This window comes from Diplotaxodon limnothrissa, linkage group LG18, assembly GCF_057381915.1.
Source record: "Diplotaxodon limnothrissa isolate DT_005_m linkage group LG18, D_limnothrissa_male_GT1.1, whole genome shotgun sequence".
NCBI classification, from domain to species: domain Eukaryota; kingdom Metazoa; phylum Chordata; class Actinopteri; order Cichliformes; family Cichlidae; genus Diplotaxodon; species Diplotaxodon limnothrissa.
The window spans coordinates 34,645,553-34,671,861 of record NC_140613.1 but is presented as its reverse complement, the minus strand read 5'-3'; the positions used below and the strand labels follow the sequence as shown (position 1 = coordinate 34,671,861).

Genomic DNA, 26,309 nt, shown 5'->3' with positions numbered 1-26,309 from the left:
GCTGCTGTTGTTCAGCCGCTGGTTTCCTCTTTCTGGTGCAAAGTGGGCCAAAAGCAAACAAGAGAGACGGACTCGCAACAGAAAAGCCGATCAGCTGATCATTAAGCAGTTTCATGATTGAAGTAGCAGCAAGAGGAGGCAGTCGCTCCATATATCGCTTGTTAAGCTTAACGCAGGAATGCTTTACAAACATTCAGAGATGGACTTACACACTTGCTTTACTTCTCTCTGGGATAACTTTGTCGGAGATGAAATGCCGGGTTGCTAGCGAAGCTCCACATGCTATCCAGACCACCGACAGGTCCCGCATGCCACAGCCGCTCTATCACGTGATGCATACTGCTCCGACGTGCTAACGTTCTGAGGCGAGTTACGGCGTGTTGCAAGTTTTGTGAGGTGCTTTCGTGATATTTAATGGATCGGATTACATGTTTTATTTTTCTCCGATATCCGATCCAGTAATTTAGGTCAGTATCGGACCGATACCGATACGTAATATCGGATCGGTCCATCTCTAGTATATACTACATATATATATATATATATATATATAATGTTTTTCCTCTACACCCCCCCCCCCCCCCCCCCCCCCCCAAGTTTTTTGCACATGTCGAGGAGCGTGTCAGGCTACATTTCACTGTGTGTTATACTTGTATAACTATGCATGTGACAAATAAAGAACCTTGACCTTGACCACGCAGGACCTGTCATGGTCCTGTCACATCAACACCGTGGTGAAAAAGGCTCGTCAGCGTCTCTACCAACTCAGACGCTTGAGAGGCTTCCGACTGCCCTCCAAGGTGCTCAGGAACTTTTACTCGTGCACCATAGAGAGCATCCTGACGGGAAACATCTTAACCTGGTTCGGAAACAGCACCATGCAGGACAGACGAGCTCTACAGAGGGTTGTGCGGTCAGCTGAGCGCACCATCCGCTCCGAGCTCCCTGACCTGCACTCAATCTACAGCAGGCGGTGCTGGACCAAGGCCAGGAAGATGGTGAAGGACCTCAGCCATCCCAACAACAGACTGTTCTCTCTGTTGAGGTCAGGAAAGCGATTCCGCTCCCTGAAGACCAACACAGAGAGACTGAGGAGGAGCTTCTTCCCGCAGGCGATACGGTCTCTCAATCACACCACCACACAGTACTGACCCACACATACAGTTCTTACACACACACTGGACATTCTGGACATTGTTTTCACTTCATCACTTAAATCACTTTAAGCATATTTGCACTGCACAAGACATAATGTGGATTGCACAACACTGGTCACTATATTCTTCATTTCCAGTTAATACTTGTACAGCTGCTGTTATTGTGTGTATATTTATTTATATTTATATTTCTTCATACATTCTTATATAGTTTTATACTGTGTATTGTGTATTTTGTTGTACAGTTATTTTATTTTCAACTTTAATTTATATATTTTATCTTATTCTTTCCCAGTTAAATTTACCCTTCATTCTAATTTGTGTTGTACAGTTATTTCATTTTTAACCTTAATTTTTTATATTTTATTCCTTCCTAGTTAAATTTACACTGTATAATTTTTCATATTTATTTCCTATCTTATTCATAGCCTTTTCCTTTTGTTTTCTTTAGGTCACGAGCAGTTGTCTAAGCATTTCACTGCATATCGTACTGTGTATGACTGTGTACGTGACAAATAAAATTTGAATTTGAATTTGATTTGATTTAAAAGGTGATTATCGTCTGCAAAGCAATGAAAATATATGCTGTGCCTTTGAATGATATTGCACAATCACAGAAATTAATCCACTGTCAGAGGCTACAAGAAGATGATTTGACCTTCACTAAAGCTGTTTCTGTACAGTTATGAATTCTGAATGAAACGCTTCAAATAAACTGTTCCTCTGCAGGTGAGCAGTTAACTGGTTTCATACTATTCTTTTATGAAAGTTTGAGATGAAAGGAAAGTTGGAGATTGGTGCAGCTAAGCCACCCGATGGCTTTTTAAGTCATGGATTAATTACTGCCACCGTAAAGGCTCGTGGTATGTAGCACATTAATATAGAAAGATTAATCATATTAATCTGATAACATGTATTATCTGATAATACAATATATTTAAAGCCAGTCTAATAAAGTTTGTTAATCCTAACTTCATGTTTATAATAAACAAGCTCCTTCACAAGTTAAAAAAAAAGTGGGGGGACTTTTTTCACTCAGTACCTGCCAAAAACTAATATGCAGTGCTGAATATGATGTTTTCTTGTGATGGCCAAATATGAACAAAGTAGACCAGTTCAATTTTCATTCAAGACTTCTCTTATAATGTGTTTTTTGACAGATGGAAAACTCATAAGTGGCGAAGATGTCAATTGGTTCCATGGTCTGTTCGTGAGGGCAGTCCTGGGAATCAAGAGCTCTGTGGGCTAGGTCTCCAGGTTCGAGGTGAGGACAATCTCACACACACACACACACACACACACAGAGTAACGCGGTAAGGGACCAGAGTGCCTGACTGCAGCTTCACAGATAATGAGCTAATCAGGAGTGTTTAGACTATGGAGCCTGAGTGTGTGAATAAAACACAGGAAAAAGAAATAGAGCTCGATATATACATTTATATATATATATATATATATATATATACTATATATATTACTAAGTGTTTTATCCTATTGTAAAGTGTCCTTGGGTGACTTGAAAGGCGCTCATAAATAAAATTTATTATTATTATTATTATTAAACACCCAGCACGCCCCTGCGGGCGGTTTATCCTTCAAGCTCGGGTCCTCTACCAGAGGCCTGGGAGCTTGAGGGTCCTGCAGTATCTTAGCTGTTTCCAGGACTGCGCTCTTCTGGACAGAGATCTCCGATGTTGTTCCCGGGATCTGCTGGAGCCACTCGCCTAGCTTGGGAGTCACCGCACCTAGTGCTCCGATTACCACGGGGACCACCGTTACCTTCACCCTCCACATCCTCTCGAGCTCTTCTCTGAGCCCTTGGTATTTCTCCAGCTTCTCGTGTTCCTTCTTCCTGATATTGCTGTCATTCGGAACCGCTACATCGATCACTACGGCCGTCTTCTTCTGTTTGTCTACCACCACTATGTCCGGTTGGTTAGCCACCACCATTTTGTCCGTCTGTATCTGGAAGTCCCACAGGATCTTAGCTCGGTCATTCTCCACCACCCTTGGGGGCATCTCCCATTTTGACTTCGGGACTTCCAGGTTATACTCGGCACAGATGTTCCTGTACACTATGCCGGCCACTTGGTTATGGCGTTCCATGTATGCCTTGCCTGCTAGCATCTTGCACCCTGCTGTTATGTGCTGGATTGTCTCTGGGGCATCTTTACACAGCCTGCACCTGGGGTCTTGCCTGGTGTGATAGACCCCAGCCTCTATGGATCTTGTGCTCAGAGCTTGTTCTTGTGCTGCCATGATTAGTGCCTCTGTGCTGTCTTTCAGTCCAGCTTTGTCCAGCCACTGGTAGGATTTCTGGATATCAGCCACCTCCTCTATCTGCCGGTGGTACATACCGTGCAGGGGCCTGTCCTTCCATGATGGTTCCTCGTCTCCCTCCTCTTTCTTGGGTTTCTGCTGCCTGAGGTATTCACTGAGCACTCGGTCAGTTGGGGCCATCTTCCCAATGTATTCTTGGATGTTCGTTGTCTCATCCTGGACTGTGGTGCTGACACTCACCAGTACCCGGCCCCCTTCCTTCCGCTTAGCGTACAGCCTCAGGGTGCTGGACTTGGGGTGAAACCCTCCATGCATGGTAAGGAGCTTTCTTGTCTTTATGTCAGTGGCTTCTATCTCCTCCTTTGGCCAGCCTATTACCCCAGCAGGGTACCTGATCACGGGCAGGGCGTACGTGTTGATGGCCCGGATCTTGTTCTTACCATTCAGCTGACTCCTCAGGACTTGCCTGACCCTCTGCAGGTACTTGGTGGTTGCAGCCTTTCTAGCGGCCTCTTCATGGTTCCCATTTGCCTGCGGGATCCCTAGGTACTTGTAACTGTCCTCTATGTCTGCAATGTTGCCTTCTGGTAGTTCAATCCCCTCAGTTCTGACTACCTTCCCTCTCTTTGTTACCATCCGACTACACTTCTCCAGTCCGAACGACATTCCAATGTCATTGCTGTATAGCCTGGTAGTGTGGATCAGTGAATCGATGTCTCGTTCACTCTTGGCATACAGCTTGATGTCATCCATGTACAGGAGGTGGCTTATATATCTAAAAAAAACAAAAAAACACCCAGCACGCCCCTGCGGGCGGTTTATCCTTCAAGCTCGGGTCCTCTACCAGAGGCCTGGGAGCTTGAGGGTCCTGCGCAGTATCTTAGCTGTTCCCAGGACTGCGCTCTTCTGGACAGAGATCTCCGATGTTGTTCCCGGGATCTGCTGGAGCCACTCGCCTAGCTTGGGAGTCACCGCACCTAGTGCTCCGATTACCACGGGGACCACCGTTACCTTCACCCTCCACATCCCACAGCCCACATATATATATATATATATATATATATATATATATATATATATATATATATATATATATATATATTATGGTATTGAGGAATGTATACAGATGTACAACAAAATAAATATATGCATATATATCACACACAAAAATAATGGGCTGACCAGGGCTTTGATGGCGGGAGTATAACCTGACCTAAGCAAGGTCAAAAAACATAAATTATCATTCGATATTAAACTGAAACAGCGTTCTACTGTCATGATAAAACAAATAAATCCATAAATTACAAAGTCAAATCATTAATGCCATATTTCATACAATAACCAATAACCAAACAAATTACAACATCTAATTCTTATAATGATATTCATTCAAAATAATATAGAAAAACATTCACATGGGTCTCATCAAAGTAAAGTAAATTAGCAATAAAGCTAATAAACATTATCCAAGGTTAATTAAATATTTACAAAACAGATTTAATTCTAGGTGTTGCGCAACAAGTTTCAATATTCTAAAATAAATTTAACGCAATTCAAAACTCCCATAGGCCATTTTGGCATTTAATCAGAGTAACAAAAGACATCCAAAACGAACAAAACTGAAATCAAATCACTCAACTCTTGAAACGTTAATTTAACATTCGGCCATAGTGGGAAAAAAACAAAAACAACAATATTCAATAAATGTAACCAGTAACTGCACTTAGTTGTCACCAGACTAGCGTTAGCTTACCGGTGTTTTAAATGCGCGACCGCGTTCCTCCGCCACTGCCTCGTTTGAGTTTAAATATAACGGTGTAGAGAAAGAGTTGAGCGCGCACAGGCAGAAATGTTAAGAGCGCGAGCAACACATTGCAAGCAAGCGCAAATGCAAAAACCGAGCGAGAGGGGCTGCTGTTGTGTGTGTGTGTGTGGATAATAGCAAACACTGAAATACATTTTTTGCAATTTTGTTCACTTTTCTTCGCTCAAAATACATTTCTTCTCAAAATGCAACTCGTGCACCTGCAATTTTTTTTTATGTGCGCTCAGAATAGTGGCACAAAAATGGACTGATTCTTATATAGCGCTTTTCTACTCTCCTGGAGCACTCAAAGCACTTTATACAAGACTCCACATTCACCCATGCACTGTTTTCTATGCCTTTCAGTGCTTTCTAATTAATTAACTAACATTCATACTTGATGGATGCATCGGAGAGTGAGTGGGGGTTAGTATCTTGCCCAAGGATTTTTGACATGCAGAGTGGGGGAGCCAGGGATCAAACCACCAACCTTCCAATCAGTAGATGGCCTGCTTTACCTCCTGAGCTACAGCCACCTCAAGTCTGGGTCATTTGCTCTGTCATCTCACCCCCCCCAACATATATAATTAGCTTCACATAACAAATACTTTTCAAGATACTTGTTTTTCGTTTGCAATTTGGTGCAGGCCTAAAGTCTGAGGCAATGTTTTAACATTTAACATTTTCATTGACTTTTTTGTTTCTTTAAACAATCAAAGTGAATCACAATGTGTAATTTGAGACAGATCAAAAAAGTGTGCAACTATTGGGTAAATGAAATATGAAAAAATGTAGGCCATCCTCACCTGCCAGAGACAACTAGTGATAACTTCTGAATAGTATATAATATTAAACAGGTCACAATAAAATAATGTAAATTAAAACATGTAGAACTTTTTTTGCATGAAATTCTTTGGCACAAAAATTAAGAAAATAGTATTTTCATTAAACTTTTATTGTACTGTATTTTTCAGACCATAAGGCGCATCGGATTATAAGGCGCACTAAGCGAAACAAAACAGTCAAATAAGTCACACTTTACTCAACTCATTCTTCTTGCTTCCTCCACTTCCATACCATTGATTCATTAATGTTGAATTCTCTGGCTGCTGCTCTATTCCCATGTTGTTGCAGTATATTAATGACTAACCTCGTATTGTGGATGGATTATCTCAGTTGTTCTCCTGACTGAAGTTTGGTCTGTTTACAGCATCCTGCCATGCAATTGCATTTGTCCCTAACCATTGGGAACCCTCATGTTATCCAGTGGAAAAAAGTTAGCATTCATCCTCCAGTTTAACTGTGTTTATGCTATGCTAACATAGCTGTGTCGCTAGCCAACACATAGCACATCATTATATACCAGCTAGCCCAACTTCAGTAACCCTGCAAACGTCACTGCTGTTTAGTTTTCTGTCTTCATTTATATTGGAAGTGATAGCAGAGCTGTACGTTTGAATTTTTTCAGAAATCTCTCAGTCAAACATGCTATATCATGTTTAGGTGGAAGCTAGGGAGCTAACGTCCTGCTAACTTCTAATTCCGTTAAATTTAATAAATTCTGTTTTCATGGATGCCTAGATGTTAAACTTAATTGTTACACCTGGTAAAGCAGCAATGATGATCATTTTATTAAAGATGAAAGAATTTAGACAGTTTTTAACTCTCAGTGATGCTGCAGTGTTCGTTTGACTTTGGGACCTGAAGAGACGGAGTTTAGGACCCAGATTACTCCGCGAGGCTCCTGATCACTGTAGCCATTATGCTCTGAAAATCCATCAAGTGGTGCGGCTTCTTAGCTTACCAAAGTCGTATTAAAAATTTTTTGACAGATTTTTAAGTGCTGTGTACCACATAAAATCAGTTCGAGATCAGTAAGCACAACCAGAATTCATACATAAGGTGCACTGTTGATTTTTGAGGAAATTAAAGGATTTTAAGTGTGCCTTAGAGTGTGGAAAGTACGGTAGTTAGTAATTATCATTTTATAGTAGTGTGTATTCAAATATGGGAATTTTTAAGAGAGCTTGAATTTTTTTTTGTATTTTAGCCAATACTTAGAATTGGCAGGCACTAAAAAAGGAAAAAAAGAGTTCATCCACCTGATTACCTCCACCTAAGCCTCAGCCTCCTTGGCACTGCCCCTCAGACACCACACCCCTGCCACAAGGCCATTGCCAGTTTCCGGTTATCTTCACCCCGATCCTTGGGAGGTACCTGTAATGGTATACTCTGGCTCTCTTCCACAGCGTGTCTTTTGTCCTGTCTCCCCAACCAGTCATGGTAGATGGCCCCGCCCCTCCCTGAGCCTGGTTCTGCTGGAGGTTTCTTCCTGTTAAAAGGGAGTTTTTCCTTCCCACTGTTGCCAAAGTATTTGCTCATAGTGGGTCATATGATTGTTGGGTTTTTCTCTGTATGTATTATTTTATTGTAGGACTGTGCCTTGATGCAAATGATGTTGTGATTTGAGGCTGTATAAATAAAACTGAACTGAATTTAATTAAATTGATTAGTACAATACTACCCTTTTACTGTGCACCCTTTCACTTACATAAGGCATAACCACGTTGTGGATATTAAACAGAAGTAAACAGAGATAACCTTAAATAGGGACAATTTGAAAAAAAAAAGTTCTGCTATCAAATCATGCCCATCTATATTTTTCTGTGACAGCTGGAAAGATAGTATATTGGGGTAGGTTTAAAAAGATTTTAGTTTGAATAAAACGATATTATTTCATAAAATCCTGAATCGATTTTTAAATATAAATGTATTTTGCCAGAAATGCCAGAATCTCAGGTTAAAGCTCACAAAACTGTGTCAACAACCACCAAACAGCTAAAACAGCAAATGATTAAAGAGCAGGTAAACGGATTCTGCACAAAGATGTAAACACAAAGCGTGGATCGTTCTCCCGACGGCACGTACACAGAAATGCCATCAGGTGCTGAAAGCAGACGTCTCATAGATTCTGAAGCTGCAGGTTTCATCACTCTGACCAAAATTCACTGAACCAGCAGCAAACGAAGATCCAAACTACGCTTCACGTTTGAGAAACATTGTCATAAATTACCTCTGACTTTGGCTTTTACTTCCTGCACAGCTCTCTCTCAGTGTACTCAGCGACCAGTTTACCATCAAAATTTCTGTTTTCTGCATTATTTGCTTGCTTCTTACACACCGGTCTACCGTTTTGTACAGCACCGTCGCCCGCAGTTTCTTGGTTGTTGTGGGGGGTTTTTTCAAAAATGACCTTGGACAAGAAAAGCCTCATTTCTGCTGTTCAGTACTGAAAAAAACTTTACAAATGATGCTAAATTGCAAAATGCTTAGCTGTGTCTCTAATCAGACCTCTATAACTTTGCTCTGCTTCACTTCAGCAGCATCAGGTAATGTTCATATGTTGATATTGTTCATGGTTTTCTTCCCTTTTTCTATCTACTGAAGATTATCTGCTATAAAACGCCAGGCTAGGAAAGTCTTCTTCATGTTGTTCTGAGTTTTATCCTCACTTACTTTGACACAGAGGCCTCTGATGTGATGCTCACACCTCTGATGAAGTCTCACAAGTGTCAGCGTTGTTTTTACACATAGATATAAAAACATGGACATATACTGATAAATGATCAGAATTATAATATTTCTGACTGACTGAGTCAAAATTGAACTGAATCTAATCAGTTACAGAAATCGAAATTGATACCCAACCCTGATAGTCTATATAGTACTCTAAATCTGATAATCAAATCCATTAGTGATTAGTTCACATTATCGGTTATACAAATGGTGTGCTATTACAAAAACAAAAGTCCATTTTTGCAGAACTCCATTCCTTTTTTTCCCCTTCTTTAGCTGTTTCATGCCGAAAGCAGGATGGTGGACAAGCAGACATTGAAGCTTGTCTTAAGTTTGCTAGCTCCATGCCATCTCTCACCCAACCCTGTCAGGTGCCCTGCCAGGAAGACTGTCAACTCAGCAGCTGGTCCAAGTTTTCTTCCTGTACAGCAGATTGTGTGGGTGTCAGAACCCGCAAAAGGATGCTAGTAGGTGAGTCGCCGACTTCCAGAAACTTTAGTGTTAGTTCAGCAGATGTAAAAACATATTGTTACTTTTCTGTGTGTGAAGGTCACCACATTGAACCCTTCACTAGTGGAAAATTCTTATAGATGATAACCGTTTATCTTTTGCTGTTTCTGCAGGGAGAAGTAGAAAGCATGACCAGTGTAAAAACAACCAGCTGTATCCCCTAAGTGAGACCCAGTACTGCCCATGTAATAAATACAATGCCCAGCCTGTAGGCAACTGGTCGGACTGTATCCTATCCGAGGGTGGTCGCATGGAGGGTCAGCTTGGCATGAAGATACAAGGTGACATCAAAGAGTGTGGCCAAGGGTACCGCTACCAAGCCATGGTGTGCTATGACCAAGACAACAGGATAGTGGAGACTTCTCGATGCAACAGCCACGGTGAGTTTTCTGTGACTGAATAACTAAATCTGATCCCAAGGCGTCACATTAACACCGTTCCCCGCAGAGCAGGGGTCTCAAACTTAAATGAGCTGTGGGCCACTGCTAACACTGTCATCTCTTTGGAGTGCCACTTTAGTGTTCAAGTAGTACAAAAAACTAACCAAACAAACAAGAAAACACCCACAAATATTTCTGAAAATGTAGATTTTTTTTAATTTCAAATATTATATAACAAGACAAAACTGCAAATGTGAACACAGTTTTTTTCCCTCCCTCTTAACAAACTGAAGCCTTTCATTGAACTACCAAATAAACACATTGGCCAGACACGTAACAGCACTTCTGCTATCATTTTATTGGTATTTAACAAAATAAAATGACAACTGAATGCTACTATCCACCTGTGCCTTAGAAATATGTGCAAAACATCACTGAATTGAAATGGATTTCACAGCTCTGGGGAAGAAGCTGTGTCTCAGTCTGGTATGTTCGTATAACGCTTTCCAGAAGGAAGCAGTATAAACAGTCCATTGCCAGTGTCAGTGGGGTCTGCAGCAATATGTCTGTCCCTTTCTTGGATCTGTCCAGCATACACTGAGTCCAGATGTGGAAGTGGACTTCCCACAATCCCTTGTGCTGTTTTCACCTCTGCTGCCGTCTCTACTTGACAGGGTTACAGCTAAATGTTAGCTGCAAGATATATATGTTTGCATCTGCTGATTATTCTAAAGACAATGTGATTAAGTGTTCAATCAGTGAAACTGTGTAAATTGTCTTGGTTGTCATATAGACAGCCTATGTTACTGATTTGCATGCTTATGTGACCTCTGTGTAGTGTCTTCTCTGGTCTGCATTCACAACAAAAAGGCAACAGGTTAGAATGCTTTCATTTATTGTCGTGGGCAGTCAGCGTAAAGACCTCGCAGGAATCCTCCATTATTCTGAGGATTACATTTACACTTGCAGTGTGATCATATAGTGGTAAAATTATATAAACGAAATAGAAGAACCTCAACACAATTAATCTGCATCTTAAATTTCCCAAATGAAAGGAACACAGAAATATATTTCAGACCTGTACATAAAACAATGAGTATTCTCTAAACAGTGTGGCACAGTCACATTCCTGCATTCACAACAAAAAGGCAACCAGTTAGGATGCTTTCATTTATTGTCGTGGGCAGTCAGCGTAAAGACCTAAATGGAAAAGCAACAACAGCGTTAGCTAACTATGCTCCCGTGTTTTTTTCTCTCTCTTCCCAATAAAGAAATCTCACATAAATGTGCATCAATTCAACATAAGGACTGGAGAAATTACCCACAACAAATGATGTTTAAACAACAAAAATAATCGGGTCAGATTGTATTACTGTTACAACCTGCGATATGATTTTTCTTCCCCACGACATTTGCGCATTCCTTACTTTGCAGGAATCCTCCATTATTCTGAGGATTACCCAGAATCCCTTGCCCTTTGTGAATGTTGCAGGGTGACCTTTACAACAGTAAGTGGTGCCAATGTCCCATTTAGCGGGATTTAACTTCAACTCTATTTGACTATGTTACACTTACCTCACATAGTACTCTGCAATGAGAGTACTAACCGGTACCAGAAAGAGAAAGAAAGACTATATGTCTCCCATATTGGCTCCTATTCTTTAAATCCAGAGTAAATTTTAAAATGCTTCTCTCCAAATAGAAGGTCTTGAATAATCAGGCCAAGACCTCAAAGTGGCATATCACCCTAATAGAGCACTTAGTTTGAAATGGAGAGACCATACCTTATTGGAAAAGATAGAGAAAAGTAACCATCACAACACAACTTCACTACAACCTCGAAAGTACCTTGTTCTGACTTTATTAGATAGTGAAGTGAAGCAGGCAGCCAAAGCCATACGGCAAATGGCCACCTGCTCATCCCGGTGAGCTAAGCCACCACTATGAAAATACTATGTTTAACCTAAGTTTTTGCACACACATTTAAACACGTGCATAGAGAAGCTGTCGATTTACCAATCAATCTACGTTTCTTCCTCACCCATGGTCACAAAAGAATAGGCTTTAAATACAAGTGACGGATTAGTTTCCTTGAAAAAAAAATCAAGTTAAGGCGATTCGGTCATCTGACCAGGATGACTCCTGGATCACTTCCAGTTGAGGTGTTTCAGACATGTCTTACCAGGAGGAGTCCCTGCTCATTAGTCCATCAGATGGATGGACCATTTTTCACAAACATATATCTTGAAAATTATTGGATATGTGAAACAAAAATTTTACAGCAATTTAATATGTCCAAACTTTGGACCATAAGATTTTTGTGCAAACCAGAGATGGTTGAGCAGAAGGCCCACAATAATTTGAGACTGAATGACCTGTATGTCAAATAATAAAAACAGACCATTAAAATCTATTTTGCCATACACCTTCCTAAAACTGTGTACAGCCAAGATGCTGTCAAATATCTTGCTCTACTTTTTTGTTATGTGACTGGTTACAGGGTATATCGAGGAAGCCTGCATCATTCCTTGTCCATCTGACTGCAAACTAAGTGAGTGGTCCAACTGGTCTCGCTGTAGCAAATCATGTGGCAGTGGGGTCAAAGTTCGCTCTAAATGGCTCCGAGAAAAACCATACAATGGTGGCAGACCTTGCCCTAAATTGGACCATGTCAACCAGGTGAGAGAGGGCTCACTTAAAGTGTTATATTCTATACCTATTTTTTTGGATAATAACTTAAACAATGCTGTTTTCTGTGGTTTCCTTGTCTTCTTTTACAAATGGATTCCACTTACAGGCTCAAGTAAGTAGGCTGCTGCTTTTTGTAATTATTTCATAAAGTTAGTTTTGGTATTTAGTTTTATTATAATGTATGATTTTCAAACTTAAGCAAAACTGAGTGGAAGGATTTAAATTTCCTCTTTGACATCATGCATCTGTGCCTGTAGGGTAACTGGTGTTTTTATGTGCATCAGGTCTATGAGGTGGTGCCTTGCCTCAGTGACTGTGGGCAGTATGTGTGGGTGGCAGAGCCTTGGAGTGTGTGGAAAGTCAGCAATGTGGACCTGAATGACAACTGTGGTGAAGGTGTTCAAACCCGAAACGTCAAGTAAGATGAACAGATTCATGTGTCAGTGTCTCTGAGCTTTAAACAGGTGATATTCTTCCTTTTGGAGGAAAAACAGAGCTGAGTGTTTGCTTGTGCTGAATTGTTAAAAAGTGATCAAAAATTAAAATAGTAGTGCATGATGTTATAACCAATATATACACTATATTGCCAAAAGTATTCACTGACCCGTCCAAATCATTGAATAGAATAGAAATATCCTTTGTTGTCCCTCTTTGGGGAAATTCAGGTGTTCCATCAGCAAAGTGACAGGCAGATGGAGCATGCAGATTCACACAAAAGTAACGAAAGTAAAAAAGAAGAAGAAAAGAAATAAGAGACTGTGAGGGCAAATTTACAACATCCAAAAAAAAAGATTACCATACAGTTAGTAAAAATAGCATACTCAAATTCAAAGAAATGTGAAAGTGAGTAAGATAATCCTTTTAAAAATATACAAAAAGTGCTATATATTTGTGCTTTAAAAAACCTGACAAACTGTTTACAGAAAATGGGAAATGTGTACAAATAACAGCAGGGATGTGAACAACCCTTGTTGGGAACAATCACTGCTCCCAACAACGTTGTTAAGTGATGACGTGACGAATCCTACTTCCGGGCCTAAAGTAGTCTGTGTTTAATATGGCTTTTGTGTTGTTAACATGTTTAATGTTATGTATTTTCTTCTATTTAATCTCAAAAAGCTCCTAAAACAGTCAGTGATCACTGTTGACCTCCCTCGGCTTTTATTACCGCTAATCATTTATTTAAGCTCAGTTTTTAAAACCTTAGGATGTAGCTACAGCCCAGCCCATGCAGCAGTATATGAATGACTAACCTCGTATTGTGGATGGATTATCTCAGTTGTTCTCCTGGCTGAAGTTTGGTCCTTTTACAGCATCCTGCCATGCGATTACATTTGTTCCTGACCACCGAGAACACTCACGTTAACTTTTATCCAGTGGGAAAAAAAGTTAGCTTGTTTATATTATGCTAACATAGCTGTGTCGCTAGCGGTCACGTAGCACATCATTATATACCAGCTAGCCAAACTTCAGTAACCCTACAAACGTCACTGCTGTTTAGTTTTCTGTCTTCATTTATGTTGGAAGTGATAACAGAGCTGTACATTTGAATTTGTTTCCAAAACCCCGCAGTCAGGACATGCTATATTGTATTTAGATAGAAGCTAGCGAGCTAACTTCCTGCTAACTTCTAACTCCGTTAAATGTCATAAACTCCGTTTTCATGGATGCCTGGATGTTAAACTCAATTGTTACACCTGCTAGAGCAGAACGCTGATCATTTTATTAAAGATGAAAGACTTTAGACAGTTTTTCAACTCTCAGTAATGCCATAGTGATCGTTTGATATATGGACCTGCAGCGGAGTTTAGGCCCAGACACGGCTAGTGACGTCAGACTTAATGACCGGATTATGTTTGTTGGGAGCAGTGATGCTCATAAAGCTGTAAACATGGTAACATGAGACGGTGTTGTAACATTGTAAACATTGTACATGAAAGTTGTATTCGATCAGATTGTCTGATTATCTTAGCAGCAATGTGATGGCTGAGGGATAAAAGCTTTTCCTAAGTCTGTCTTTATGGATCTTAATCATCTGGCTAAAAGTAGACTTTGAAACAGGTCATGATCAGGGAGTGATGGGTGTTGAGGGATTTTCTTAATGTTCCTGAGTGTGGGAGTTGTGCAGTTCTTTAAATGAGGGGAGTGGACAGCTCACTATCCGCTGGGCGACCCGTATAACCCTGCAGTGGTTTCTCTTCTGTGCTACTGTGCAGCTGGAGAAGGATACCAGGATACTTTCTACTGTGCAGTGATAGTAGGACACAAACAGTTTCTCAGGGATGTTATTCTTTCTGAGAACCCTCAGAAAGTAGAGTCTCTTGTGGGCTTTCTTCACTACCTCAGCGGTGTGCGTTCCCTTGATCGGGTCTGGCCTGATCATTTCACACATAATGTGCTGATGGAATTTAGAAAGCACAGATTTTAAATCCACATGATTAAAATCCCCAGTGGGGACTGGCCTTCATGTCCATTATCAGTGTCTGACCTCACAAATGTGCTTCTTGAAGAGTAGTCAAAAATCCCCATCATATGGAAAGTCTTCCCAGAAGAGTTGAAGCTGTTATAGCTTAGAGGATGGGTCGACATCATGTTAAACCATTTTCATTAAAAAATATATTTTTGGCAATATAGAGTACATCTGGTTTAATATCCAGATATTTAGCTTTACAAAGACTTTACAAAGACCACATGTATTCATGTTTATTAACAGCTTTCTTTCAAGAAGACTGTAAAAATAGGCTCAAATATTCGAGTGTTGTTGAAGGAATGCTGTGAAACTAACTTTTGCTTCAACTTTTTGTGACCAGGTGCATGCTGAACACTATAGACGGGCCCTCTGAACAGGTGGAGGACTATTTGTGTGACCCAGAGGAAATGCCTTTAGGGGCCCGCAAGAGCCACCTGCCCTGCCCGGAAGACTGTGTGTTGTCAGACTGGGGAGCTTGGAGCCCATGTCCACTGGTAAGGATGGAATGAAGTTGCCAGTCTTTTTTTTTCTTTCTAAATCTTACATTGTTTCTGACATGTTGCCTTTATTATATAGTGGATAGTTGAAACCAGAGTTAAAGTAGTGGTTCTGAATTCAGAGATCTAGTGAAGGTAATAGTAATAGAGGAACCCCGCCTGTGTCAACTAAACCCGCTCTTCGTGCTAAAAAGGCACTCTGTGAATAAGTACATATGTTTGTTGATGGGTAAATGTGTCTTGTGGTGTAAAGGCAGTTTAAGAAAGATAAGTATGCTGCATAAAGGGAATTCTAATTTCCCATATGTGTAAATAGATTGGACCCAGCAACTTCAGAGTTTTAAGACTTCTCAGCCAATCAGATTGTCTCGTATTTCTTTATGGCTATTGTGTAATGAAGTTAAAAACCATTACACTGGATACAGTAGTGATATAGTTTAAAGCCTTCCCCTGCTTTGTAGCATCATTTTCAGATTCTCAGTGAGTTATTTTAACTACCAGATGAAAGTCAACGATTATTGACCCAAACTGTTTATAATCTAACAAGTTACTAGAATTAACTGATGAGACTGGTAATACAAATGTTCCCAAACTTTGCACAAAAATGAAAAAGAAATTTAAATGAAAAATAACTGGATTAACTCTCTTATTTCTAAGTCATCATAGGTGGTAATCTTAACCCTATATTTTGAACAAGGACAAAATTTCACTCATTATTGCAGTCCATAATGGGATATATAGTATGTAGCTCCAATGAATTTACCAATAGGAGAGAAGATGAAAATCTGGCAGCCAATGGTGGGAAAAAGTAAAAGCGCAGCACCAACATGAGGAGCTAAACAAGGTGGAAATTAAGATGCTTCTAAACCAGCCGAGACATATGTTCTCACCAGCATGTCCTGGGTTAGAATAGGGTTTGCTTCCAGCTGGACGTGTCCAGCACATCTCACCTAGATGATGCTCAAAAGGTCAGATGCACGAAGGACCTGAATTGGCTCCTTTTGATAAGGAGCATGACCAAGCTCTAACCCTACTTCTATAGGAGAGCCAAGACACCCTTCAGAGGAAGCTAATGTCAACTGTTTGTATTTGTGATCTCATTTTTTAGTCACTACCCAGAGCTTGTGGTCATAGGTGAGGGTAGGAAAATATATTGCCCAGTAAATCAAAAACTTCTCTTTCATACTCAATGCTCATGCTACAGCAGCAGCATTACTGCATATGTTGCACAAATCCATCTGTCAGTCTCCTTCATCATTTTCCCTCTTTAGTGAATAAGACTCTGAGACAAACTGATGTATTTGGGGCAATGATTCAGCCCCACCCCAGGGTAGACACTTTAACTTTTCCCAGATGAAAACAGGATTCAGACTTGGAGTTGCTAATTCTTATCTCAGCCAATTTATACAAATAACTGCATGATGACGCCAACAGAAGCAGCTCACATCTCCACCCAAAAGTCCAAGAAATGCATGATATGATTACAGAATCAATCATTAGCCTGCAACCAAGTGTGTCCTAGTGCCAAATGCACTTATGAAAACTCTCATGCTTATTATAGACAACCTGTGAACAACAAAGAAGTCCAGTTACAGCGGGCCGCTCAGGTTTAGGTCAGGTAGGATGTGTCTGTGAAGGTTCTGAGTCATCCAGGTCGTCGTAGTCTAAGGAGCTTGGAAAGAAAAGCGTCCGGACTTCTTTAAGTTACTTGAAGACGTTTCACCTCTCATCCGAGAAGCTTCTTCAGTTCTAAGGTCAAATGGTGGAGAGTCCCAGATTTAAACCCAGTGGGAGTTTCCCCCCAAAGAGGGACAAAAGACCCCCTGATGATCCTCTAATCACATGAGCCAAGGTGGGAAAACGGGTGTGGGTCACAATCAGCCCCGGTTTTGGGTGAGCTCATTGTGAAACCTGGCCGCACCTTATCATGTGATTTCGAAATCACATGGTAGGGTGGGGCATGGTTTCACAATGAGCTCATCCTTTAAGTTCAAGCAACTTAAAGAAGTCCAGATGCTTTTCTTTCCGAGCTCCTTAGACGTCAGGTAGGATGTTGCTCCCGATCACACTCCACCAGCCTTCACTGTCATTGCTCACATGAATGCTGAGGTCCCCAAGGACAACAAATCTGGGGGACCTTCCAGCTATCAGCCAGGCACTCCCAGAAGGCTGTGTACTCTGAGCTGATGCTTGGGGCACAGGGAAAAACAACAGTGAGGACCTGTTCTCTTACCCCAAGGTGCATGGAAACATCCAGCTGAGAAAACTACCAGCAAAGAGAAGTATACCTACCCTAGTTCACTACTTCTTACTGAATGCAACTCCAAAGTGGAATAAAGATTAGCCCGTCTCCAGGATACTGCATCCAGAATTGAGCTGTGTGTTGAGCTGAGCCGAAATATATCTAGCTGGTATTGCTCAGTGTCACATATTTGTTTGTATGTTAATTAATTCAATTCACTTTTATTTATATACTGCTAACAACAATCGTGTCAACACACTTTATATAGTGAGACCCTTCATTATTTAAGAGAGAACCGCAATGACCAATCGCCAAGTGCTTACTCTATGTGCAAGCACTTGGCGATTGGTGGGAAGTAAGCGCTCCTTTTCAACAGGAGCTCTCTGTCAGGACCAGACTCATGGAGGGGCAGTAATCTGCAGTGACCAACTGAGGGTCAAGGGAAAAGAAGGGACAAAAGGTGAGGACAGATAGACCGCTAATAACAAACAGGACAAGACAGTTAACAATGTGCAAAAGTGCCATATAAACAAGTCAGGACTGAAAAGAAGAAAGAATGAAAGTCCAACACCAATCTAGACTTAGAGCAACATAACAAAGGGATATTTGTTATGTTGCTCTTATTTACAAACAATCTAAACCTTTTAAAAAACAACAACAACAGAAAAAAATGAGTCCACAGAAGAGGGACTGGATAGTTAAACCTTGTAGTTCCCATTCTACTTTTGGAAACTCAAGAAACCATAGGTACCATAGGTATGGTAGGAGAATGTGACTGTGGACAGTTGTCTGTCTCTATGCGTACCGCACCTCTTGTGTTAATGTAGCTGGGATAGGATTCACATTTGGAAAAATGTGAATAGATTTTCCTGTGTGCCAGTTAAAATGATCATTTTCTCAGTTCTCTGTTGCCAAAACTTGGATTAACTGTGAAATAAAAACAATATTCTGATTGCCGAGGGTTAGAATTAGAGTTGGGATTATCACTGATAATGACTTTGACTTCTGAATATATGAATTAGGCCTGAACATTCAGGACTTCGTGTGTGAAAAAAACAAGCTTAGCTTCTGTTCTGGTTTTGGACTTTTTCTTGATCGCTTTGGCACAATTGTGACAGCAGAAAAGTAATTCTTACTACTGTTAATACAGTTCTCAAATCAGGAACACATTTCACCAATACAAACTGCTAGTGGTTCAATGCAAGATATGATGCACTTCTCACTTGAATCTCACATCTCATCAAAAGAGTTCAAATTTCAGTCAAATTACTTCTGTCTGTCTATCTCCAACATAGAAAAATCAAAAGCCTTTATGTTCCACACTTTTAATGTGTGCTTATGTAAAACAGTCAGAACCTTTCCCTCTGCTTTTCAGCCATGTAGTGAGAACAGCACCCGGGAGAGGAGTGCTTACCCGCTCCGACAGCCAGGAGAAAAGAAGGAGTGTCCACCGACTGAAGAGACAGAGCCATGCAAACTCAACAGGAACTGCTTTCACTACACCTACAACATCACTGGTCAGCATTAACCTGTTCAGATTTGTTTCCAAAGAAGTTGGGATATTATGTATGTTAATAAAAACAATGAATGCAAATCAATTAAATTCTGTACTTAGAGCAGGGGTCTCAAACTCCAGGCCTCGAGGGCTGGTGTCCTGCAGGTTTTAGATGTGTCCTTGATCAAACACAGCTGATTTAAATGGCCAAATGACTTCCTCAACATGTCTTGAAGTTCTCCAGAGGACTGGTAATGAACTAATCACTTGATCCAGGGTGATATCTAAACCTGTAGGACACCAGCCCTCGAGGCCTGGAGTTCAAGACCCCTGATTTAAAGACACAGCGTAGTGCAGTGTTTAGCACTGCAAATTCAAAGCAAGCACATCCTGGGTTTAAGCTGTTCAGTGCCCTTCTGTTTAAAGTTACCGTTTCACTGTGTGCCTGCGTGAGCTTTTTCCATGTACTGTATGTTTAAATCCTCATAGGTGTCAATGTGAGCATGAATGATTGTCTTTTTGTGTTGGCTTTGCAAAAGACTTGCGATCCTTCACTGAGTGTACATCCAGCATGCACGGATTAATTAAAGGAAGGAAAACAGAATGTCGGTTGTTTAAACTGAAACTTTGGCCCGGTCATTAAAAAGTATTTTATGGGTCAGAAATAAACAACTTGGGGTTAGTGCCCTTCCCAGGCATACAGACTGAAGCAGCCAGAGATTGAACCACCAACCTTCAGACTGTAGATGACCTACTCTCCTACCTCCTGAGCTACAGCCACCCCTGTTATGCTGACCTTTTACTGTGTCTCTTCAGAATGGAGTACCTGTCAGCTCAGTGACAAAGCAGTGTGTGGAAATGGATTCAAAACCCGCATGCTGGACTGTGTGCGTAGTGATGGTAAATCTGTAGACCTCGTCTTCTGCAAAGAGGTGAGATGTTTGGTACTGCTTGCCTTTTAAACCTTTGTAAATGGTTCTGTTTGAGTTCATGGATTACTAATGATATTTCTTTGCAGCTTGGTCTGGAGAGAAAGTGGCAAATGAATGCATCCTGTGTTGTGGAGTGTCCTGTTAATTGCCAGCTGTCTGACTGGTCACCATGGTCTGGCTGTAGTCACACATGTGGACTGGCAGGTAAACAAATCCAGGGAAGAATTGGAATTAACCAGTTACATTTTTCGCAGTAGTGTTTTGCTACTATGTGCTAATGTTTGAGTCCAACAGTCTCTAATCATATATGTTTCCTTTTAAGTTTTCTGTACTTTATCTGCACTGCACTGTGTTATTTTACAGATAGAAACTGTTCACAGCTCAGCTGCTCTAACAGGAATGATGAACACTGGAATAAAAGTGAATGTGGGAATTACAAACCTTTACTTCATGTAGATTGTCCAAATGCTTTACAAATGTTCTCTTAGCTTGGACTTGCTGGTTATAGTGCAGGAGGTTTCCCCACCTGGTGACTCCATTGTCCTACTTCATCACATGACAGTGAGACCTGGAGTGGTTTGGGAGGAACAGCCTGCCTCGAGTGGTTCAGATTACTGGATTTTTGTGCAGTTTGTGACAGAGGAATGTTCATGTGCACATGGCACTAGTACGCCCTGGGTAAATGATTGATTCTGGAAATAGTTTTTTTGAGAGTTTTTGAGAAGCTAAGCATTTAACAGATCAGCATCTAGTAGTTAGTTAGATCAAAAGGCAGGGTAGGATGGTATATCAGTATAGTACCAATTGCCTTCCTAGTGAAGTTAAATAAATCTGTAAATTCCTCAAAAAAGCTGCCTTTGAGTTTGGTCCTGCCCAAGAGTGCTACACTTTGGGTCCTGTCCTTCCTTGCCTCATACAGCGTTACATGACATTACATAGCAAAGGAAGAGGTCTTTATGTTTCGAGTAATTAATGTTATCCTATTCTTTTTTACCCAACCATTAATATTTGAATTTATTCATTTATCTGCTTTTTGGCAGGCAAACTGTGGAGAAGACGGACAGTGATCCAAGCTCCGCAGGGTGATGGGAGGCCATGTCCATCCCAAATGGAACAGTGGAAGCCCTGCCTGGTGAAGCCCTGCTACAGGTGGAGATACAGCGCCTGGTCTGAGTGCAAATCTGAGGTCAATTAGCCTTCCTCTTCTTCTTCAACATATTTACCAGAATAGTGAAACACTGTATTTAATTTTCACTAGTCACTAATTTTACTAGCGTAAAAAATATTATATAAAACCATTAAAGTCATATTAAACCATCCTGACATACTCACCTAGATGAGGAGGGATAGTCCAAAATGAAGGTGTCTCACAAGATGCTGTCATCAGACTTTCCAGAAGACTGACTTTGACCAACATTGTTGTGACGTTTGCCATTTCACTATTTAGTAAACCCTAAAAGACACGCTGTGACTCTCTTCCACAGCATGTCTTTATCCTGTCTTCCTTCTCTCACCATAACCGGTCGCAGCAGATGGCCCCGCCCCTCCCTGAGCCTAGTTCTGTCGGAGGTTTCTTCCTGTTAAAAGGGAGTTTTTCCTTCCCACTGTCGCCACGGTCTACCTTACAATATGAAGCGCCTTGAGGCGACTGTTGTTGTGATTTGGTGCTGTATAAATAAAAGTGAATTGAATTGAAAATTTATACTTAGTATTCATAAGAACTTTATAAATGAAAAATGGGACAATTAACATGACAAATGTCTTGACCAGTGTTGGTCAAGTTACTTAAAAAAAGTAATCAGTAACTAATTACTGATTACTTCCCCAAAAAAGTAATCCCGTTACTTTACTGATTACTTATTTTCAAAAGTAATTAATTACTTAGTTACTTAGTTACTTTTTAAAAACACGATTTACAACCTGAATAGGTGATAAAGCGATAGATCTTTCAGCCCAATTCTACTTTTTCTGCATAATCCATCATACAAAATGTAATCAAATGGAAAAGTCTCTTTTTTTTTAACTTGTTTTATTAGTTTTAATCTTTTAACTTTATGCATCAAGCAAACATTTAATTATATGCAACATTCTCTGACTTGAATAAATTAGTTTAACATTTAAACCTATTTTCTGCACATTCCAGCACATAAAATAAAAATATTTTTTGTGTTTACACTCAGTCTTTCAAATAGATGCAAGTAAAACACAGCAGAAAATAAATCAAATCAAAGACTCAGCGGTCCTGTTGCTCTATTTTCACCTGTAAAGCAGCAGTGGTGTAGGCGGAGGTTTACCCTGGTGCAGGTGGTCAGTTGAAGAATCCGCGAGTTTCTCTGTGAGTTTCCCATTACGTCGTAGCTACTCGGTGCTTGCTCGGAAGTTTAGGGGTTTTGTTCGCTGTAAAAAGAAGTTTTCTTCCCACGCACAGCGGACACTAATGTTTTTGTCACTTTTTATGGAATCAAACTCAAAGTAAGGTCAGTACTTCCACGCTCATACTCTCTCCTGCACTCGATATATGATGCACTGTTGATCTGCACACAGCTGTTGTCACGAACGGCGCACTTGCTTATGTCACTGTCGTGAGACATTCTCGCAAAAAAATCACGGTTTTAGTAACGCAGTAACGCAGCGTTCCTACGGGAAAGTAACGGTAATCTAATTACCTTTTTTGCAATAGTAATCCCTTACTTTACTCGTTACTTGAAAAAAAGTAACGAGTAACGCGTTACTGCCCATCTCTGGTCTTGACTAATTATTATTATTATTATTATTATTATATGCCTCTCCTTTTAAATTGCCATGTTAACCTGAAGGATATCATTATTATTATTATTATTGTTATTATTGTTATAATAGTTTAATATTTAACTCATTTCAAACAGCAGGTGACCAGTAGTACCAGTACCAGTAGTTTGTTACTATATTTAGAATTAATTTTTAAACTTACCAAGGACTAACACAAATGGTTTAAAATCATTTTAAGGCCTAGTAGCTGAATGTGATTAAAGCTACCAGCAAGCTGACTGTACTACAGAAGTTAAATGTAGATTGAATTGTATCCATATTTAGTAATTCTGTTTGCTTTTCCATTAGGGAGCGAGGTGTGGAGAAGGTCTGAGATTCAGGAATGTGTCGTGCTTTGTGTCAGACGGTTCAGGTCGACAGGATGGTAGTGCGGTGGACGATGAACTGTGTGGAGATCTGGAGCCCTCAGTAGAAGGAAACACACAAATAGTTCTGCAGGAACCCTGTACTGTACCCTGTCCAGGTAGGTTGTTGTTGAATCCACCAGCCTCTTTGTTAATAAAGAGCAGTCACTTGCTGAGGTAACAGTAACTTGTCTGTTACTATTGGACCCAAACCCAAGACTATTCACACAAGTATTACAGTTAATGTGCTTCACTATTAAATACACTGACTAAATTGTTGATATTGAAAGAAATTCTGCTGTGCTGGTTTTAAATATTTCATCATCTGATGGATTCTGACTTTTGTATGTAAATAAGGAGCCTTGCTTACACACAATAGTTAATCACAGAATTCCACAGGGTTCTGTGCTAGGACGTTTTCACATTATACATCACCCCCAGATAATGTCATATCCAGTTAAATTCCTCTGCATAGTTTGGATAGTTTTGACCTTCAGTTCTATCTTGACGTTGTCCTTCAGGATATGACTTTAAATTAGCATATATATAAATACTATAACAGGAAACATTGTCTCAGAATGATGGTAAAAAATGTCCATTTGTTACTTCTTGGGAGGATGACTTCAATTATTTATCAGAATGTTCTAAACGCCTTTATTTGAGCTCTCTTTTCCTGTCAGTTCTAGTGCTGTTACTTAATGCTAATCATTGAATCTTTCTCTGCCATGAGCCGCAGAGTTTAGTGCAAAGTAAGAGATGATATTCAGCTGCAGGTGATTTATCAACATAGATCCCTTGAAGGACTAAAATGAACCAGAAATGCCTGATTGACAAGTTTATTTTTACAGTGGGTAAATGTCTCACTTTTCTAGCATCTGCTCTATAATCTCTGCAATGTGTCATGGTCTGTGTGCGGGCAGGCAGAAAAGAACCCAATCGCAGACTCCAAAACCCAAAGACAAAAGCTGAACTTAAACAGCTTTATTGCTGTGCACAAACTGAACTGAACTGGGAATACAAAAACTAAACTAGTAGGCAGGCAGACGGAACACACAGCGAGGGAGGATGGTGAGCAGACGTTAACGATGCGACACTGACACAGAGAAACACAGGCCTTAAATACACACTGGGATAACAAGGGCATGAGACACAGAAGGAGAGCACAGCTGGGACTAATCAAAGCTGACTAGACAAGGGGAAGCAAAACCAGACACACTACACACAGGACAGAGACTATCAAAGTAAAATAGGAAAAACAACACCAGGTATGCACAGACACGAGCTTGACACAAGACCTCAGACATAGCAACAGGGAGGGAACACACGGGCAGACAGAGGAAGCACAGAACCAAAACATGAAGAACTCAAAGTCTAAACCCAAATACATAATCAGAATAAACCAGAACATAGTATGATAATAATGATAAACACAAAACGCTGGGTCAAATGACCCAGGACCCTGACACAATGCCTCCTCGACACACGATGACTTCCACTATATCAAGCAGGAAAAATGAGACCAGCTGTTTTGATTTCTTTAGTAAATCAGTTTGCAAACTTGATTTAAAGATTCTCCTGGAAGGAACCCCCAGAAATAGGTATAAATATTTAATAACCACTGTATAGTGCCTTTCTAAACATTATGGATGGCTACCATAATGCTCATTTTAAAGAATGTATAATGTGTAAGATTTGTGTGCCATTTCATTCACGTTTTATTTTCCTTTAACTAGCTTAATATTACATTTTAACAGCACATGATATAATCTCCCAAAGCCATGAATAGGCTGTGGATATGCACTTATCACTTAAAATTTAACACTTAAAACTTTAATTATGGATTCTTAATTATGGACACTGTGTTTATCACCAACTTAGTTTTTACATCATACAGTGATGTTGCATTTTGGTTTGCTGATTAACTGATTTCTGTTCTGTAGGAGAGTGCTACTTGACAGACTGGACTGTTTGGAGTTCATGCCAGCTAAGCTGCATAAATGGAGCTGACCTGGGCTTCGGTTCAGTCCAAGTTCGATCCAGAGCCGTGGTGGCCCAGGATCCAGAGAACCTGCTGCAGTGTCCAGAACAAGAGCTTGAAGCACGACCGTGTACAGGTCACAATAGTCCCGGTCAAAGGATGTTTTTTAATGTGAACTGCAATTAATTCAGACATTTAAGCACTGATATAGTTTTGCCCCTTTTCCTGTTTTTTTTCTTACACTAAGAAATGTAAGTGTAAGCTACACAAAAAATAAAAGTGGTGAAAAGGACCGACAATATTCATATAATTTATATAATTTAATTTTACATTAAAAAAACTTTTTTTTAAAACAAAAACATCTGATTATATCCTTTCTGTAGACGGTGAATGTTTTGATTACAAGTGGAAATCTGGACCGTGGAGAGGCTCGTCTCGGCACGTCTGGTGTGAGCGTTCAGATGGTCTCAATGTCACAGGTAATAAGAACGTGTTTACTGAGTGAACAAATGAACTAAATGAGCTACAGTCTGCCTGTCAGTTCTTTTTTCTTTTCCCAATTCAGTGCCTGTTCTTTAAAACCCTCGATTTACTGAATGCTCAAATTGCCATTGTAGACCAGTTTACAGCCTGATCTCAGACAGAGCAGATGTAAATGTGAGTGTGTGCATGAGTTGCCGCAATAAATCTTTGACATGGGGATTTGCTCTGTGATTAGCAGGGTGACAATGTGCATAAGCTTTCCTAAAACAGTCTTCCCCACAAGCATTACTGGAAAGAGAATTTGAGATCCAGATAACAGATGTGTTTCAATCCCCAGCAGTGCCACGGTGATGATTGAAGCCTGCTGTCCATCACCATCAGCACTTTGCATCCACTTCTTTTCCAAATAGCCAATTCATTCATATTTTTGTATACATGAAGAAATATCAGTAGATCTGATGCTCCAGATGCTGTGCTGGCCCTTGCATCTGTGATTGGCACAATGCACATTGTTATTCCCTTTTCATAGATTTTTGCTTGTAAGCAGTGGCATTCCTTTCATGAATATTAATATTGATTTCTCCTCCAGAGCCCACAACCTAATAAATATTCAGTAGCCTTGCTGGATCCCCATGCTTTTGCAGACTTGCATTTTTTCTGTC

General features: G+C 40.3%; 1 protein-coding gene across 1 annotated transcript in view; it reads left to right on the top strand.

Annotated features, from left to right (window-relative positions):
* The window catches only part of thsd7aa (thrombospondin, type I, domain containing 7Aa), a 184,660-nt gene that overhangs the window by 133,788 nt on the left and 24,563 nt on the right, over positions 1-26,309 (top strand). The window contains exons 11-24 of the mRNA XM_085377919.1: positions 2,318-2,421; positions 9,094-9,288; positions 9,441-9,707; positions 12,208-12,386; positions 12,505-12,510; positions 12,683-12,816; positions 15,209-15,362; positions 18,983-19,124; positions 19,919-20,034; positions 20,121-20,238; positions 21,075-21,220; positions 23,131-23,305; positions 25,127-25,300; positions 25,548-25,643. Of these exons, the coding sequence (XP_085234045.1) occupies positions 2,318-2,421; positions 9,094-9,288; positions 9,441-9,707; positions 12,208-12,386; positions 12,505-12,510; positions 12,683-12,816; positions 15,209-15,362; positions 18,983-19,124; positions 19,919-20,034; positions 20,121-20,238; positions 21,075-21,220; positions 23,131-23,305; positions 25,127-25,300; positions 25,548-25,643 (2,006 nt within the window). The remainder of the gene's footprint in view (positions 1-2,317; positions 2,422-9,093; positions 9,289-9,440; positions 9,708-12,207; positions 12,387-12,504; positions 12,511-12,682; positions 12,817-15,208; positions 15,363-18,982; positions 19,125-19,918; positions 20,035-20,120; positions 20,239-21,074; positions 21,221-23,130; positions 23,306-25,126; positions 25,301-25,547; positions 25,644-26,309) is intronic.